The sequence below is a fragment of the Heteronotia binoei genome, chromosome 15 (assembly GCF_032191835.1).
Source record: "Heteronotia binoei isolate CCM8104 ecotype False Entrance Well chromosome 15, APGP_CSIRO_Hbin_v1, whole genome shotgun sequence".
NCBI lineage: Eukaryota > Metazoa > Chordata > Lepidosauria > Squamata > Gekkonidae > Heteronotia > Heteronotia binoei.
Window position 1 is genome coordinate 14,225,967 of NC_083237.1, and position 18,130 is coordinate 14,244,096.

At 40.1% G+C, this 18,130-nt stretch overlaps 1 protein-coding gene across 1 annotated transcript; it reads left to right on the top strand.

The window, feature by feature from the left end:
* Window positions 1–316: 316 nt before the first annotated feature.
* Window positions 317–13,001, top strand: LOC132583096 (vomeronasal type-2 receptor 26-like). Its single transcript, XM_060254762.1, has 5 exons — window positions 317–478; window positions 1,526–2,410; window positions 10,757–10,984; window positions 11,544–11,670; window positions 12,100–13,001. Exons 1-5 carry the CDS (start codon window positions 317–319, stop codon window positions 12,999–13,001), a joined length of 2,304 nt encoding a protein of 767 aa, XP_060110745.1.
* The last annotated feature ends 5,129 nt before the right edge of the window (window positions 13,002–18,130 follow it).

Consider the following 18,130-nt stretch of genomic DNA (forward strand, 5'->3'; position numbering starts at 1 on the left):
GAATTAAGATAAATCGACAAGACATATTAGTTTACAAGGGGCATCAGGCTGTAGCATATATAGTCCATTGGGGTGCTGGCTGATCCAGCTAGACTCTTCACACATTTTTATAAGCTATATTATAATACTATGGTCTCAGGTAGGGTTGAATTCTCTAATGAAACCAAGGAGTCATTTTATTTGCAGTTTGGTCCCCAAGTTCTATCAGCACGTTCTGGCCTTGGTTTTTGCCATCAAGGAGATCAATGAGGATCCCTCAATCTTACCCAACGTTTCCCTTGGATTTCACATTTATGACAATTACAATAATGCATGGATGACCTACCGCACCACTATGGACCTTCTCTTCAAATCATGCACTTTCATCCCCAACTATGAGTGTGGCATTCAGAAAGGTCTCATAGGAATCGTTGGTGGACTTGGTTTGGACACCTCCTCACATGTGGCAGATCTTTCCAGCCTTTACAAGATTCCACAGGTAGGATGAATGAATAGGGTCCTTTTGGTTTCTAAAGATTTCTTATGGATCATTTGAATCAGCAAATGCCCACAGAAATTTTCATCTGGCTCATTGGTCATTACTTCCCCCACCATAGCTGGCAGAGCTTTATAGTAAAGCATTATTCCTTGTTTCTTGCCTTAGCAGCTGGTTGGTTTCAGTTCCAAGACTATACTAAGCACTTTACTAGAAGTCAATAATAATAATAATAATAATAATAATAGTAAGAAAAATTATTTATATTCCGTCCTTCCCGCCAAGGCAGGCTCAGGGTGGCTTACAAGACATGATACATATACCATGATATAACAATAAAATACAATTAATACAATAAAATACAGTTAAATACAAATTCGTACATTTGAGTTAAATAAATAAGTAAAGAAGAAAGCATAAATTCTTTTGTCATGAAGGGATCGATGCTGCTGCTGAAACTTCTTATGAATCCTATCATTCTGCTACAACTGCATTAATTACTTCATGCTCTGCACAAATGTGCAACATTTTTTGCCACCTCCTGACCAAAAAGTCGGAATCCTTAATTTCCCAGGAACCAGATCAGTAGTGGCACTTTTGCAATGGTTTCTGCTGAAAATTGTCATCATGATTGATAATACAAGGCAACTGTGTTTGTGTGTTTTACAGTATTTCAATATATGGTCAATCTACATTACTGCTTATTGTAATAAACTGATAAATTTTAAGGTGGCATGTACTAGGCACAGGGGTATAATTCTAGCAGGAGCATCCTTGCATAATAAGCCACACACCCCTGATGTAGCCAATCCTCCAAGAGCTTACAAAAAAGAGCCTTGTAAGCTTACAGAGGACTGGCTACATCATGGGTTATAGCCTAATATGCAATGGCTCTTCTGCTAGAATTCTACCCCTGACTAGGCATATTGCTCTATGACATTAATGTGATTAATGTACCATACATATAGTTAGTGAAGACAAACATGTTATGAGTGAAGATGCACCCATTCTAGCCTTCTTTTCTAAAAGGTGTCCTTTTGGTTTCTAAAGATTTCTTATGGATCATTTGAATCAGCACCAAAGGATCAAACAAATTTCCCTCCTTTTTACCGTATGATAGCCAATGAGGCCCTTCAGTACATAGGAATTGTCCAGCTACTTCTGCATTTCAGGTGGAAATGGGTTGGGCTTTTCATAAAGGATGATGAAAGTGGAGAACATTTCTTGCAGACATTGGAGTCGAAGTTTTCCAAGAATGGAATCTGTACAGCTTTCATAATAAGGAATCAAGTAAATGTGCATTTTGATAGTATGTTACACGTGCTCCAAGACTCTTACAGTAATACTTCAGATTTAGTAGAAAGTACAGCCAAGGTAGTTGTTGTCTATGGAGAGACAGCCACCATTATGCGGCTGGCATGGATTATATGGATGCCCATATTAATGGCACCAGTACCAGAGTCACGTTATTTGGAGAGGACCTCTTCAGGAAGGGTATGGATTGTGACTGCCCAGATTGATTTCGCTTTCGATATGTTGCAAAAGACTTTTGATATGCAAATGTTCCATGGTGCTCTTTCTTTCACAATTCAGAAAAATAAGATCCCAGGTTTCCAAATATTTCTTCAGAGTATCTATCCTGCCTTGGCAAACAAGAATGGTTTTATCAAAGACTTCTGGGAACAAGTCTTCCATTGTGCATTTTTGGATTCCATTGGCACAACCGACTTTGATGAAACGTGTACTGGAGATGAGAGAGTGGAAAGTGTTCCAGCACCTTTTTTTGAAATGAGTATGACTGGCCACAGCTACAGTATCTATAATGCTGTCTACGCTCTGGCACATGCATTACATATGAGGGACACATCAAGAACCAGGCACAGAGCAATTAAATATGGGGACAGACTGGGTACTCTAAATTTGGAGACCTGGAAGGTAATTCCGCCCCATTGTCCATGTTTTCTACTATGACTTTGGCTCAAACCCATTATTGTGACATTCATCTATCAGTGTGTCATTTACCAGGACTCAGTTACAAAAGTATTGGCCCACTTTTATTCTCTCTTGACTAACTCCCTTCCTTGCCAGATATAGATACATCAAAATAATTTTGTTCAGGGGTCATTTTGTGGGAAAATAAGTGGTGGGGCTCCTCAAGGTATTGTTATGAATCTGCACCTACTATTCAAAGGACAAGGTGGAAAGGAGGAGGTCAACTCTCAGAAAGGTTTAGGAGCTGTGCTCCTGTGAGTTCCAGCTAAATCCAAGCCCTGATTTTGTTTATATTTTCCTGATCCTATATTAGATTGGGCATAAGCCAAACCATAAGGCATAAATGTAGCCCTGTTCACAGTTCACAAACAGGAGTTCTTGGCACATCTACCATCATGAACGTCCATGAATGTTTAAAGCAGAGGTGTCAAACATGCAGTCCATGGACCTAATCCAGCCCCCAGAGGGCTCCGGTGAGGCCTACCCGCAAACGGCCAACATCTGCTTCCTTTCCCTCTCTTGCTTCCTTTGGTAGCCTTTTTTGTGTTTCTTCCTGTGATGCTGCCAAGCCAAGCAGCCTCTTGCATTTTCCCTCTCCCCCCTCCCTTTTCCCAAAGGGAGGAGGATGGAGGAGGAACCTCAGCCAATGGACGGGCTTGACTCTGTAGCTCTGGTGTGCAATTGATAGAGCCTGGGTCTCTTAATCAAACAGCAGAGCTACAGAGCCAAGTCCCTCCATTGGCTGTGGCTTCTCCTCCTCCCTCCTTCTCCCTTGGGGAAGAGGGAGGGGGGAGAGGGAAAGAACAGAGGCTGCTTTGCACAGCTGCCTTAATCCCACCAGAGATTCAAGGAATAAGCTTTTTTCCTTGCTATTCTCTCATATTGTGATTATGTGTATTGTTAAGCTCCTTTTGTCTTGCAATTTACAGATACACACCTTAACAGCATAGTCAAGATTGCTACAGCAAAACCATCTCCAAATTTTGACGCAGTAATTCAGAGCAAGAGGTAGCAGTTATAAGAGATTGTTAAACAAAATATTGCAAACATGCTAAGGTTTTAAGCAATTTTTTTTAAAACAAATAAGATCTTTAGTTGTGTTTGTCTATGACCTATAAAGTTTATTTCTTTGCTACCTGGCATTATGACAGACATAGCCCAGCACACCAAGTTCTCATTATGTCAGATCAAGTCCTCATAACGAATGAGTGACACCCCTGTTTAAAAGCGATTTGTAGTGGGGACTTCCGGGATTAGAAAACAGCGAGCTGAGCTGCTTTCCTTAACTGGGGCAGGCTGGCACTTCTGTTCGGGGTAGTAGAAGGCAAACTAATGCCTTCTGCCTACTTTTCTCAGCTAGAGAATTGTCCAAGATATGCACAGATACTTTGAGGAGAGTTATCTTAGCTGAAAGGGTGTCTTCGGAGAGAAGTTGCATATTCATCATCTACAGAAGTTTCCAGAGTCATTTATTTGACTTAAGCTCGACAGGTTCCGAGTCTTCTTTTACAGCTTTAAACATCTAATCTACAAAAGACTGGTGTCAATTTGGATAAACTACAAAAAAAGGTATTGATCGCTATCTTTTCACTCCCGGACTAACTAAAGCTAAACAAAACAAAATTAAAAGGTGGGCGTTGGATATAATGGAAGCTTGAAAGGAGGAGAAGGGGCTAAATTTGAACTTTGTAAATTTAAAAGACAGTGCTAAAACGAGAAAGGAATTTATTGTTTAGTCTATCTGCGTTTGAGGAAATAGCCCCATCGTCATAGATCTGCAGCACTCACAGTCAACACGGGAAGTACATCAGACATTGCGAGATTTCTCTACCAGTGAAACGAGACTTGGTGGCAGGAAAAGCAGGAAGTACCAGAGGAAGAAGAAGGAAGTACCAGAGGAAGAAGGAAGTAAGAGAAGGAAACAGCCTACTCTAGGATTACAATATCAGAGAGAAACATCGGCAGCCATTGCTGGGAGGACAAAATTTTAACAACGTTTTTAAAGTGACTGGGACAATAAAAATTGGTGGAGTTAGTTGAGTTGGTAATTTTAAAATAAGGACTATTGGACAGTGGTGAAGAAGATTTGAATTGAATAAAAGGAAGAGAACGAAAAATTTTAAAGTGAAGCAAAAGTCATGACCACCATTTTGGGGGAAATAAAAACTTTGAATATTAATATCTGAGCCTGGGAGGCCCAGAGGATGGCAAAATTGGGTTCATTGGAAAGGGTAAGCTTCACTTTATTAAACCTGATGGTCCAAATTTAATTTGGAGAGATAAAAATTTTCGATCTTTTATATGTCAGACCCTAAGCAAATCCATACTAGGTCTTCTTCAATATAGAAAATGCAAGCCCATTTACATGCAATGGAAGCCAGGATAATGAAGGGGGTGAAAGAAATGATAACTGCCTCTAAAAAAGAAATAAGAAAGGACATTGAGGACTCAAAAAAAGAATTAAAAAAAGAGATAGAGAATCTCAGAAATGAGACTGTAAATAACAAAAAAAGTATAAGAGGTGGAAGAGAGAGTGAAAACACATGATTCCACCTTGTTAAATTTACAAGAAAAGGTGATAATACATGACTGCAAGTTGATGGAGACACAGATTGGTCTGAGAGGTGTACCAGAAGATGAAGAATCTGATTTGAAAGAATATATCATAAAAATAATTGCAGAATTTTCAGAGGAAGATCCTTAAGGGAATAGAAATATGTATGATTATATGTATAGAGTGAACTCACTCTATGCAAAAAATAACAATCTGCCAAGAGATGTGGTTATAAGATTTATGACAAAAGAAATGGTGGGAAAAATCATGAACAAAAATTTTGAAAAGACATTGATAGTGGGTGGTAGCACAATAAGAATTATGAAAGAGTTGCCAAGACAAGTGTTAACTGACAGGAATGCATATAAAAAATTGACAGAAAGACTACGTGACAATGGAATGAGATATAGATGGATAATAACTGAAGGTTTGAGCTTGAGCTTTCAAGGGAAAAGGATTACAATTACAGGAACTGCGTAGATTTTATGGAGAGAATAAAGAATTTGCACCACGATGGATTACAAATTGATATCTTGGAATGTAAATGGACTAAATTCACCACAAAAAAGAAGGGCAACATTTCATTGGATAAAAAAAAAAAATGTAATATAGTTTGTTTACAAGAAGTGCATATTAAACAAAAGGATTATAAATTTTTATGGAATAAGCAACTGGGACTAGAATTTTATACATTGGCTGAACAGAAGAAGAGAGGAGTAATTTTTTATATGAAAAAAGAATTAGACCTGAAATTGTTTTTTAAAGATAAAGATGGAAGATACATAGCAGTGGAAATTTTATTGAATGCTAAAAAGACTTTATTGTTGGGACTCTATGCTCCAAATGGTGCAAAGGACATTTTCTTTAAAAATATTCTGCAACATCTTGATGAAGTGACTTATGAGCAAATTTTGTTGATGGGAGATTTTAATGGAACAATTCAAAACACAATAGATAGATATGGGAAGAAAAAATTGATAAAGAAGGGAAATTGCCAAAATCTTTCTTTGAGCTGGTTAAACAAGAGAGTTTGGAGGATATATGGAGGAAGTTTAATCCTGAAGTATGGGACTACACCTTTTTCTCAGCCAGACATAACTCCTTTTCTAGAATTGACATGTTGTGGGGGTACTAAAAATTTGGGACTTATAACAAGGAAGATAGAGATTCTACCCAAAATAGGAGCTGACCATAATCCATTAGTGTGGATTACAAAATTGTCTAAAAAGTCGAGATGGAGAATAAATGAAGATTTACTACAAAACAAAGAAATAGTGACAGATACATGGGAATATTTGTGGAAGAATTCTATGAAACTCTCAACATGTCAGAGTATTAAAGATAATTGTTTTAAGATGATGTATAGATGGTACATGACGCCTAAAAAGTTGGCAAAGATGAATAATAAGATGCCAGACAGATGTTGGAAATGTATAAAACATGAAGGTTCTTTCTACCATATGTGGTGGACTTGTGAAAGAGCGAAAAAGTACTGGCAGATGATTCAACAAGAGATTTCTAAGATCTTGGAATATGAATTTAATAAAGAGGCAGAGACTTTTCTGTTGGGATTACAAATGGAAAAAATTCCAAAAGAAGATAGGACTTTAATCTGGTACTTGTTCTCAGCTGCTAGGACATTGTATGCGCAGTTGTGGAAGCAAGAAAAAATACCAGAGAAATGGGATTGGATTGTAAAAGTTATGACATGGAGTGAAATGGAGAAGTTAACAAGAACCTTAAGAGACTATGATTTAGAAGTATTTAAGACGGAATGGAAAAAGTTTAAAAGATACATAGAAAAAGAGTGGAAAATAAAAGGACATTGGACAATTTTTGATAATGACTAAGTATAAGAGGGAGGAGGATATGAATTTTGCTTCTTTTTAATTAGGGTACCTTTAATACTAACTCCATTGCCTCCAAACTCGAAAACCTGCCAACAGGTCACTCAGATCGCATCATGTCCATGCGCCTCCCACTTCAAAACAAGCAGCATGCAACACTCTTCAGTGTGTATGCCCCAACCCTTCAAGCAGATCCTGCAGAAAAGAACAAGTTCTATGCTGATCTACACAACCTCGTACGGAAGACCCCTACAGAGGACAAGGTGATCATCCTTGGCAACTTCAATGCCAGAGTAGGTAAAGACTCGGAAGCCTGGAAAGGAGTACTTGGCAAACATGGCATTGGCAACTGCAATGATAACGGGCGCCTCCTGCTAGAATTCTGCACTGAGCACAAGCTCACCATCACCAACACTATATTTCAGCAGAAGAACAGCCTGAAGACAACCTGGATGCACCCACGGTCCAAGCACTGGCACCTTATCGACTACATTCTGGTGCGCCAGAGAGACCTTCGAGATGTCTTACACACCCGAGTAATGCCCAGTGCGGAATGTCAAACGGATCATCGTCTTGTACGCTGCAATCTCCGTCTTCACTTTAAACCCACACCCAGGAGAGGAGGTATCCCTCGGAGGAAGCTTCAGGTTGGCAGCCTTCAGTCAGCTGAAGTTAAAGCTGCCTTCCAGGCAAAACTCCAGTCAAGAATTGAGGACCCCAATTGCCCCACAGATCCTTCTCCAGAAGCACTCTGGGAACACCTAAAAACTACCATCCTGTTGATCTCTGAAGAAGTCCTCGGGTTCTCCACAAGGAAGAACAAGGACTGGTTTGACGAGAACAATCAAGAGATCCAAGAATTACTAGCGAAAAAGAGATCTGCCTACCAAGCACATCTTGCTCAGCCCTCCTGTCCTGGGAAAAAAGCAATCTTTCGTGCTGCATGTAGCAACCTCCAGCGCAAGCTTCGAGACATTCAGAACGAGTGGTGGACCAAGCTTGCAGAGAGAACCCAGCTGTGTGCAGACACTGGTGATTTAAGAGGGTTCTACGAAGCCCTGAAGGCAGTATATGGCCCATCATATCAGGCTCAGAATCCCTTGCATAGTGCAGACGTCCAAGTGCTCCTCACAGAAAAGGCATCCATACTGAACCGGTGGTCGGAGTATTTTCAGGTTCTCTTCAGTGCCAACCGCGTAGTTCAAGATTCAGCAATCCACCTCACCCCATTTCAACCAGTGAAAACAGAGTTGGATGAGATCCCCACCCTAGAAGAGACTGTTAAAGCCATCAAGCAACTGAAAAGTGGCAAGGCAGCGGGAGTTGATGGAATCCCACCAGAGATCTGGAAGCATGGGGGCACAGTACTACATAGCACACTTCACAAAGTACTTGTCACCTGCTGGGAACAAGGCAAACTACCACAGGACTTTCGCGATGCAATCATCATCACTCTACGCAAGAACAAAGGGGAAAAGTCAGACTGCTCCAACTACCGGGGGATAACCCTGCTCTCCATCGCAGGCAAAATCCTTGCCAGAATACTCCTGAACAGACTGGTGCCCACCATTGCAGAAGAACTCCTCCCAGAGAGCCAGTGCGGCTTCAGAGCTAACAGGAGCACCACCGACATGGTATTTGTTCTCAGGCAGCTCCAAGAGAAATGCAGGGAATAGAACAAGGGTCTATATGTGACTTTTGTCGACCTTACCAAAGCTTTCGATACCATTAGCAGTAAAGGCCTGTGGCAAATCTTGGAACGTTTAGGATGTCCCCCAAGGTTCCTCAGCATGATCATCCAGCTACATGAAGACCAGCGAGGCCAAGTCAGACACTGCAACGACCTCTCGGAGCCCTTCCCAATAGGCACAGGTGTAAAGCAAGGCTGCGTTCTCGCGCCAACTCTCTTTACAATCTTCTTTAGCATGATGCTTCAAAGATCCGCAGGAGATCTAGATGATGACGATGGTGTCTACATCCGCACTGATGGCAGCCTGTTCAACCTGAGGCGACTAAAGGCTCACTCTAAGACAATGGAAAAACTTATCCGAGAGCTACTGTTTGCTGATGATGCTGCACTCGTCTCCCACTCGGTATCAGCTCTGCAGCATATGACATCCAGCTTTGCAGAGGCTGCCAGGCTATTCGGCCTAGAAATTAGTCTGAAGAAGACAGAAGTTCTCCACCAGCCTGCACCCCAGGAAGATTATCACCCTCCCTGCATCACTGTGGGTGAAACAGTTCTGAAGACAGTCCAGCAGTTCAGCTACCTGGGGTGCATCATCTCCTCAGATGCCAAGATCGACAAGGAGATTGACAACAGGCTGGCAAAGGCAAACCGTGCCTTTGGCCGACTGCACAAAAGAGTGTGGAGCAACAAGCATCTGAAAAAAGGCACAAAGATCAATGTTTACAAAGCGGTTGTGATGACAACCCTCATCTACGACTCTGAATCGTGGGTTTTATACCGTCATCACCTGCGACTCCTTGAGTGCTTTCATCAGCGCTGCCTTCGCACCATCCTCAACATCCACTGGAGTGACTTTGTGACCAACACTGAAGTCCTCAAGAGGGCGGAGGTTACAAGCATCGAGGCACTGCTGTTGAAGATGCAGCTGCGCTGGGCAGGGCATATTTCTAGGATGGAAAACCACCGCCTTCCCAAGATTGCTCTGTATGGCGAACTCTCCACCGGCCATCGAAATAGAGGGGCACCAAAGAAGAGGTACAAGGACTCCTTGAAGAAATCCCTTGGCAGCTGTCGCATCAACCATCACCAGTGGTCTGACCTAGCTTCAGATCGCAAAGCATGGAGGCACACCATTCACCAGGCTGTCTCTTCCTTTGAGAACGCATGCATAGCTGGTCTTGAGGACAAAAGGAGATTGAAGAAGAATCGCACTGCTACAGCACCAACCCCAAATCAGACTTTTCCCTGCAGCCACTGTGGCCAGACCTGCCTGTCCCGCATTGGTCTTGTCAGCCACCAGCGAGCCTGCAGCAGACGTGGACTACTGCACCCTTCTTAAATCTTCGTTCGCGAAGTCAAGCCGAAAGAGACCTTTAATACTAATATTTTAAGTATAGTACACCGGCAGGGGTCAAGTAATGGGGGGAGCGGTGGTTAGAAAGTAATATATGGGATTTAGGAAAAAGTAGTTATTAATGATGTAAGAAATTGAATATACTACCATATGTTACTAATAAAATTGTTTGAAACACAGCAATTTGTAGTGGAACATGGATGAGATAGAAAGAAGCAATTTAAAGGGACACTGAGCCCCTTTAAACACCTGCTTTTTGTTCACCATGAAAGTTGGAAAAAATCTGAGTGGCAGGGAGGCGCTCCCTTTCTCTCAGCTGTTTTGAGGGGTGGTTTTTTAGTCCCTTTAAAGTTTAAAAAGACAGCACAAGGCAGCCCAAAACAGCTAAGCATCATGGAGCAAACTGATCCTCACTGTTCAGGGTTTTTTTTTTTTTGCTTTCTGCAAACCGCATTTAAAAGGACTGTGGTTCCTTTTAATAGAGCTTTGAGTGCCATGAACCACAAACTGGCTTAGTTCATGAACAAGCCTCCTGTTTTGGTTCATGGTTCAGTGTGGGGGTGTAGTCATTAACCATGAACCAAACCACATTTTCCTGGTTTGTGCCCACCTCTAGTCCAATATGGATATTTTTAGGAATTTCAGTTAGTTCCTGAAAATGATAAAACATCCAGATTCATGCTTATCAATAGTTTGTCTTTATCTGCCACTTCATATGTCATATACCTTTAAATGCAATATAACTGCATTCATAAAATGATAACCTAGATCAAGATAATCAAAATGCAGAAACTATTTCCCAGAACATTTCATTGGCCTTAACTTTCTCTGTCTTTCCATGCAGATTCACTCGTTCCTTCAGAAGATCTCTTTTAACAACAGTGCTGGAGATGAAATTCAGTTTAATGAGGATGGGGAACTAGTATCTGGATTTGATATAACAAACTTGATTACTTTTCCAAATAACTCCTATACCCGAGTGAAAGTTGGAATGCTGGATCCTCAGGCTCCTTTAGAGAAAGAGCTCACCATTGATGAGGACAAAATCAAGTGGCACAAATTCCTCATTCAGGTGGGATAAGAATGACATAATATCTCAAATAGCTAGCTTCAGGCTGATTCTGCACTTACCTTGCTCCTGGCTAGGCTTTTGTTTCTCTCTGGAGCAAGCTGGCAATTTCGCACCAGTTGCTCTTCGCTGCCATTTTGCTCAGGGAAGATCTGCTGCACAGCAGCTTAAACCTGTTTTTTTCAGCATAAACATGTAACCTCCCAAACCTGCAGGTTTTTCAGCATAAACCTGCAACCCCTGACCCAATGTGTAAGCAATCACCGGGAATTATCTTCATGATGATTTTGTGGAAGGAGTACTCACTGGCTATTTCACAAGGAACACAGAAAACACTTTTGTTCTTACTAAAAGCCACTAAGGAAATGATGTTGATACTGTAGATTGTGTGCTAGTTCAAATTTCCTGTTGACCATCAGGATGAATATGAGAACGATGATGATGATGTTTATTGTAAACAGCACTCAGTTCCAGAAAGAGTTGTATATGCCTTTTGTATATAAAACAACTAGTATTCAAACAACTTCTCTCAACTCTGAATTTTTCTTTTGCTCAAGGGAAGGTTCCTCCCATTTCTCTGTGCAATGACTTCTGCCATCCTGGTAACAGCAGGAAAAAGAAAGAGGGGGAGAAATTTTGCTGTTATGATTGTGTTTCATGTCCTGAAGGGAAGATATCGAACCAGGAAGGTAGGAGTTATCTTGCTAAAATTGAGAATCTAATAAAAAATCCAGAAATTTGGTGGGATTGGAGGCAGGAGTAGTGTCCAGGAGGATATATTAACTTCTTTATGTTTGGACAACAGGAAAGAATGGCTAGACATGGTATTTTCAAACATGCTAGAAACATTTCAAAGATGAGTAATTGGAAGACTAGTGTTTATTGCTTATGCAGTAAAGAAAAATGATGGTGACAAAATGTCACAAGGCATTACATTAAAAGGAAGACTGCAGACTTTGTCTTCAGACCCCATGCACTGTCTGATATCTGAGATTCAACATAGTGTACAGATGGCAAATTAAAATGTGTGACTGGGAACTGATCTGTAATCCCTTGAAAGGAATTTTTAATCTTCAATAACGCAGTAGCTTTAAAATATCCCTATGTTTCTATTTCAGACATGGATTGCTGTATTGCTTGCCAAGAAGATCACTATCCAAACAAGGGACAAAATCAATGCATTCCTAAGATTATGAGTTTTCTATCCTCACAAGAAAATACGGGGATAATTTTAGAGTTTTTGTCTCTTTTCTTTTCTTTGATCACGGCTCTGGTGCTCCTCATCTTTCTTAAGTACCAGGACACTCCCATAGTCAAAGCCAACAACAGAAGCCTCACCTACATCCTACTTGTCTCTCTCCTTCTTTGCTTCCTCTCTTCACTGCTCTTCATTGGACAGCCTAACAAGGTGACCTGCCTCTTCCGACAAGCAGCTTTTGGCATCATCTTCTCAGTGGCTGTTTCTTCAGTATTGGCAAAAACCATTATTGTAGTGGTGGCTTTCATGGCCTCTAGACCAGGAAACATTTTCAGAAACTGGATGGGGAAAAGACTGGCACATTTGATTGTCTTTGTATGTTCTCTCATTCAAATAATCATCTGTGTTATGTGGCTGAGTTCTTCTCCTCCATTTCCAGATTTGGACATGAAGTCACTGACTGAAGAAATCATAATAGAATGTAATGAAGGGTCAGTCATCATGTTTTATTGTGTCTTGGGCTACATGGGGTTCTTGGCCACTTTCAGCTTCACTATGGCTTTTCTAGCCAGGAAGTTACCTGATACTTTCAATGAAGCCAAGTTCATTACATTCAGCATGTTGGTCTTTTGCAGTGTTTGGCTCTCTTTTGTCCCAACCTACTTGAGTACAAGAGGGAAAGATATGGTGGCTGTGGAAATCTTCTCCATCTTGGGCTCCAGTGCTGGGTTACTGGGTTGCATCTTTTTACCCAAATGCTATATCATTATCCTGAGACCTGATCTGAACAGCAGAGACCTTCTAAAAAGGAATAAGAATTAAAGCATTTGATAATTTATCTGGTCTACAGTCATCTGTGTCCTTTAAATGATTTATGGAATGGATCAGGCTATCTGTTTAATTTATGTATACCTTTAGAGCATTATGCTTGTCCAATCCAGTCTCTCCATGAGAAAAGGTTAACTCTTTAAAATGATTCCCCTCCCCCAATACACACAATACTGATGAGTAAGTTTTTAGGATTTGGCAACATTCGGGGCAATGGAAATGAAGGAAAATGCAGCTTCTTTCTAGAGAAACACTTGCATCATCTTGCTTCCTTCCCTCTCCTTTAAGGGAAGCAGTCATCCATACAAGCAGTCATCCATACATTCAGGGTTTGGCAGGTGGCTGTTGAGTGACAGACGTCAGCTTGATATTCCTTACAATGGGCTGCCTGACAAAGAGCTCTGTCTCTCCCATTCCATTGTATAAGTCTCATTGGGAAGGTGGTTGTGATGTCTGGTCCTATAGGAATGTGTGGTTCTAATTCAAAAATCTTACCAACTCCTACATTATTTGGGGTTATGCATAATTGTGGCTGAGAGTGGTGAGAGTTAAGATGTACCTTTCTTTGGATTCTACAGTGTCATAATAGCATTCATTTGATACTATCTGAAAGCACATATTAGTGTAGTGCTTAGAGCAATGGAATAGGATTGGGTAGGGTAACAGGGATAAAAATACTCTCAATTCTGAAATGCACTGGGGATTGTGATAGATAGCTCTGGTCAAAACACAAGATGATTCCTTTGGCAACATCTTCTAATTTACCATGTCTTCTGTGTTGGCAAAAACCTTAACAGTGCTGAAATATTTTCAGAAAAAGATTGGGGATGTAATTTGCATTTGTTTTGTTTAGTTAGCAACTTCCTCTCCATTCACAGATTTGGAAATGGACTCAATGACTGGAGCAGATTAGTGAAATGTAAGGAAGTGTCAGTCACCATGTTTTACTGTGTCTTGGGCTTCCTTGGTTTCCTGACTATTGTCAGCATCACTGTGGCTTTCCTGGCCAGGCAGTTACCTGATAGTTTCCATGAAGTCAAGGTCATCACCTTCAGTATGTTTTTTTTTTCCTGTAGTGTTTTGCTGACTTTATCCTCAGCCTATCTGAGCACAAAAGGAAAAGACATGGTGGCTGTAGAGATCTTCTCCATCTTGACCTCAGTTATGTAGTGACTGGGCTGCATCTCTTTGCCAAAATGCTATAGCATAATAGTAAGACCTGAGAAAACAAGAAATCATTTAAAAGAAAAGGCACCAATGTTTTTAGTTGTTAGGCTGTTTTGTTTCCACTGAGGGTGAGTCTCTGAATCCCATGAAGGCCAGAATTATGTGTAAGTGCTGGAAATTCAATGTCTCTCTTTTTATAAAGAAAATGTAACAAAATTTCAAGGCAGAGTTTATGAATGTTGAACACTTCCATTAGTACTTTTTTCCTCAGTTAAAGTCACTAGCAAATTTTGGGAAAGAAGCATCTAAGTATCTATCACCGATTATCCTGGCTGACTCATTTTTAAATGATTGAAATAAAGGAATTTTATTTATTTGATTTGATTTTATTCAATTTATAACCTGCCCTCCCTGCAACATAGGTTTAGGGTGGGTACCCTTTGAGAATGAAACTAATAATAATATAGGTAGATTAGGCATTTTTTCTAAAGTTACAAATAAAGACTTAAAATTAACAATAGGCCCTAGAAGAGCATCATTAGACGTTTGGAAGAAATGGCAACCCTATTGGTTAGGAAAAGTTTCTAGATGGGCACCCCGCGAAACTGTTAACGAGGAAGTGCAAGAAATTAATTGGTGGGAAATGTTAAATCTTAAAGGTTATCACAGAGTGGGGGATATGTTTAGAAGTGGAAATCTTAAACCCTTATAGGAAGTAACAGAAGAGATAGGTAAACAATATTGGTTAAAAATAGCTGGGCTATATAAGGCAATAAAAACGATTAGCGAAAATGAAGAACTCTGGATAGATGCACCAATGGAAGTAATATACAAAGAAATGGCAAAGCAGAAAAAGGGTTTGGTAGGGAAAATATATAGAGAGATGATAATAAATAAGGATAAAATAACAGAATACTTACAAAGGTGATGGAGCCATGAAGGTTAGATAGCAGAGAGGATGGCAGATAAAATTATGAAAGGAACAGAGGAAATCAAAGTAACCAAATTTAAAGAACTTGAATATAAATTCCTTACAAAATGGTATAAGACACCAGCACAGCTAGCTAACATGATTCCAGGATTAAGCCCGTTGTGCTGGCACAGTAAACACTCTAAAAGTTGGTATGCACACATGTAGTGGGAATGTTCGGAAGTAAAGACCTTTTGGAAGGAAATTATCAAAATTATTAGAAAAGTATGCAATATAACACTAACTATAGATTTTAATCTAATGTTGTTAAGTACAATAGGAGGCCCGATAATGGATAGGAATATTCAAAATTTAGTTAAGGCTATGATACTGGCGGGAAAGGCGGTTATAGCTTTGGGTTGGAAAGACAAAAGTAAATGGACAGTAGAAATCTGGCACAACTATTTGTTTGAATTTATACAGTCAGACATTGTGGTGTCAATCAACAAAGAGAAAACATGGGAAGGGAAATCTAATGAAATTAAGACCAGATGGAAGACCTACCTAGATTGGATATTGAAAGAAGGAAGAAAAGACATTCAGTGCAAGATTAAGACTTTGTGCCCATGGCTGGGGTGAAAAGACTAAGAGTAAAGGGAGGGAGGGTGGGAGGAAGGGAGAGATCGAAATGTATATAGCTAAAAATATTTGTTGTAACAGACTAAATAGAACAATAAAAAAATCACTAATAAAAAAGGGTGGGTATCATCAAGAATAAAGCAATTAACACTCACTAAATATAATTAAAACAGTTAAAATACAGCAAAGGCATAAAACTCTGCCTTGACAGTAAAGACTATTTACATTTTAGTGCTTTGTTCCTGTAAATCTCTGGTATAAAAAGGAGAGAATGATCTAGCCGAGTGGCTACTTAGGCCCTCTGGCACTTTCCTCTCTCTTACATATTTAGTATTATTAACCTGCGTATCATAACCAGGATGCTGTTACATTGCCTACAGTTGTTAATACAATCAAGGCTTTTTTAGTAGAAAAAGCTCAGCAAGTAATCCTTTGCATATTAGGCCACACTCCCTGACATCACCATTATTTCACACAGGGCTTGTTAAAAGAAAAAGCCCAATAGGAACTCCTTTGCATATTAGGCCATACCCCCTGACATCACCATTGTTTCATATAGGGCTTTTTGTAGAAAAAGCCCAGCAGCAACTCATTTGCCTATTAGGTCACACCCCCTGATACCAAGCCAGCCGGAACTGTTTTCCTGTGCATTTCTGTTCAAAAATAGCCCAGGATACAAGGAAACAATTCCAGTTATGCCCTCTTCTGCCTTGATTCCATTGTGAGGATTACGGAAGGCCAATCTGAGTTAGTAGAACCCCGAAGGACTATCCCTCTAGAGAGAATGTGCAATGACAGCATAAGAAAATATGTTTGCTTCAGCACTTGTGACATCAATGATGTCACTAACAACAAACCCTCAGAGATTTTGACTACCCCTGTAATTATCATAATCACTGTCATTTATATTCTTAGTTCAAGTTCCAATGGCCTTCCAGAAGAAAAATAACCCCCTGTTCCATTTACTGATCAGTTCAGGCAATACACAAAAACAGTTTTCCAGTTTCTGCTAATTGTCTCTTGATTGGCATGCAGATTTACTTCTGGAACCCTTCTGGGATTACTGATGGTGATGATGGTAGCTGAACCTGGTTGAGTAAACTGCAATCCTGGACAGTTTGCTGTAGGCTTTAAATTTTAGTGTTGATGCTAAAAATTTCTTCAGGAGAGTCCACAACAAGAAGACTTCTGTGATGCTGCTGTTGATACTGTTCCTGCTCACTCAGCTGGTGTGTGAAGTACATGCATTGCGATGTACTCAGACAGAACCTCTTCAGACACAACACGAATGGTACCAGCCCAGTGAGATTATCATTGGTGGGATTGTATCTCTTATTTTTGATAGTATCCCCGAGATTCTCTTTGTGAAAAACCCTTCTGAGGCATCTTCTAACTTTCCCTTGTAAGAAATCAATTATGCCCCTATTGAAATGATATTTGAGTTTACTACTTCTGTATATATTTATTCTGCCATATTTTGAGACAGAGAAAAGTAATATGTATGCATGTTGTTCTGCAAGTAGATAGATATAAATAGTTATGAATGAACAAATGATTGAATGGAATGTATACATTTTTCATTATTGAATAAGAGCTACATCATTACATTTGCATCTCTCTCTCTCTCTCTCGGCTTGGCTTCGCGAACGAAGATTTAAGAAGGGTGCAATAGTCCACGTTTGCTGCAGGCTCGCTGGTGGCTGACAAGACCAATGTGGGACAGGCAGGTCCGGCCACAGCGGCTGCAGGGAAAAGTCTGATTTAGGGTTGGTCCTGTAGCAGTGCGATTCTTCCTCAATCTCCTTTTGTCCTCAAGACCAGCTATGCGTGTGTTCATATCCCACAAACAACATGAGGCAAAATTAATATTAGAAAAAATATTTCTTCTGAATAGCTAGAAAATATCAAATATGTTTCCTTGGGATCGCAAAGAGTCAGACTCGACTATGCAAATGAACAACAAATCAAATATGTGTTGAGAATGGAAAAGGCATGGAGATCTAGTATTTTGGTTTCCTTAACCAGTCAAGCACTGGGATTTTAGATTTTTTATAGCATCTGGTATTTCACAGGGATGGGGTGCAGATGAGTAAACCTCATTTTTACATTTCTGCAATATGACTTCTCATTAGATTTTTCATGGTAGCTACAATCACATTGGGGTCAGGGGTGAATAACCCTCATATCATCTTCTCACCTGAGGAGCTTTAATTAGAATGGGTGAGATTATCTCAGCTTTTTAAAAGTCAACTTATTTAATTTAATGCAAAAACCCACACAACCATTTTAGCCAAAAAATAAAGGGTCAAGATACACTGACCTCATGAGACTAGTGTTTAGATGTTGTATACATTGAATGAGATAGTTGAAGCAGATAATGTATAAACTTGGTTTCAGAAAAAAGCTA

Excerpts from the sequence above, each read along its gene's own strand:
- LOC132583096 (XM_060254762.1), top strand. The coding sequence starts at position 317 with ATGACCTACCGCACCACTATGGACCTTCTCTTCAAATCATGCACTTTC. Across the intron at positions 479-1,525 it reads GCCTTTACAAGATTCCACAG|ATTTCTTATGGATCATTTGA; the intron begins GTAGGATGAATG and ends TGGTTTCTAAAG. Across the intron at positions 10,985-11,543 it reads GGCACAAATTCCTCATTCAG|GTTCCTCCCATTTCTCTGTG; the intron begins GTGGGATAAGAA and ends GCTCAAGGGAAG.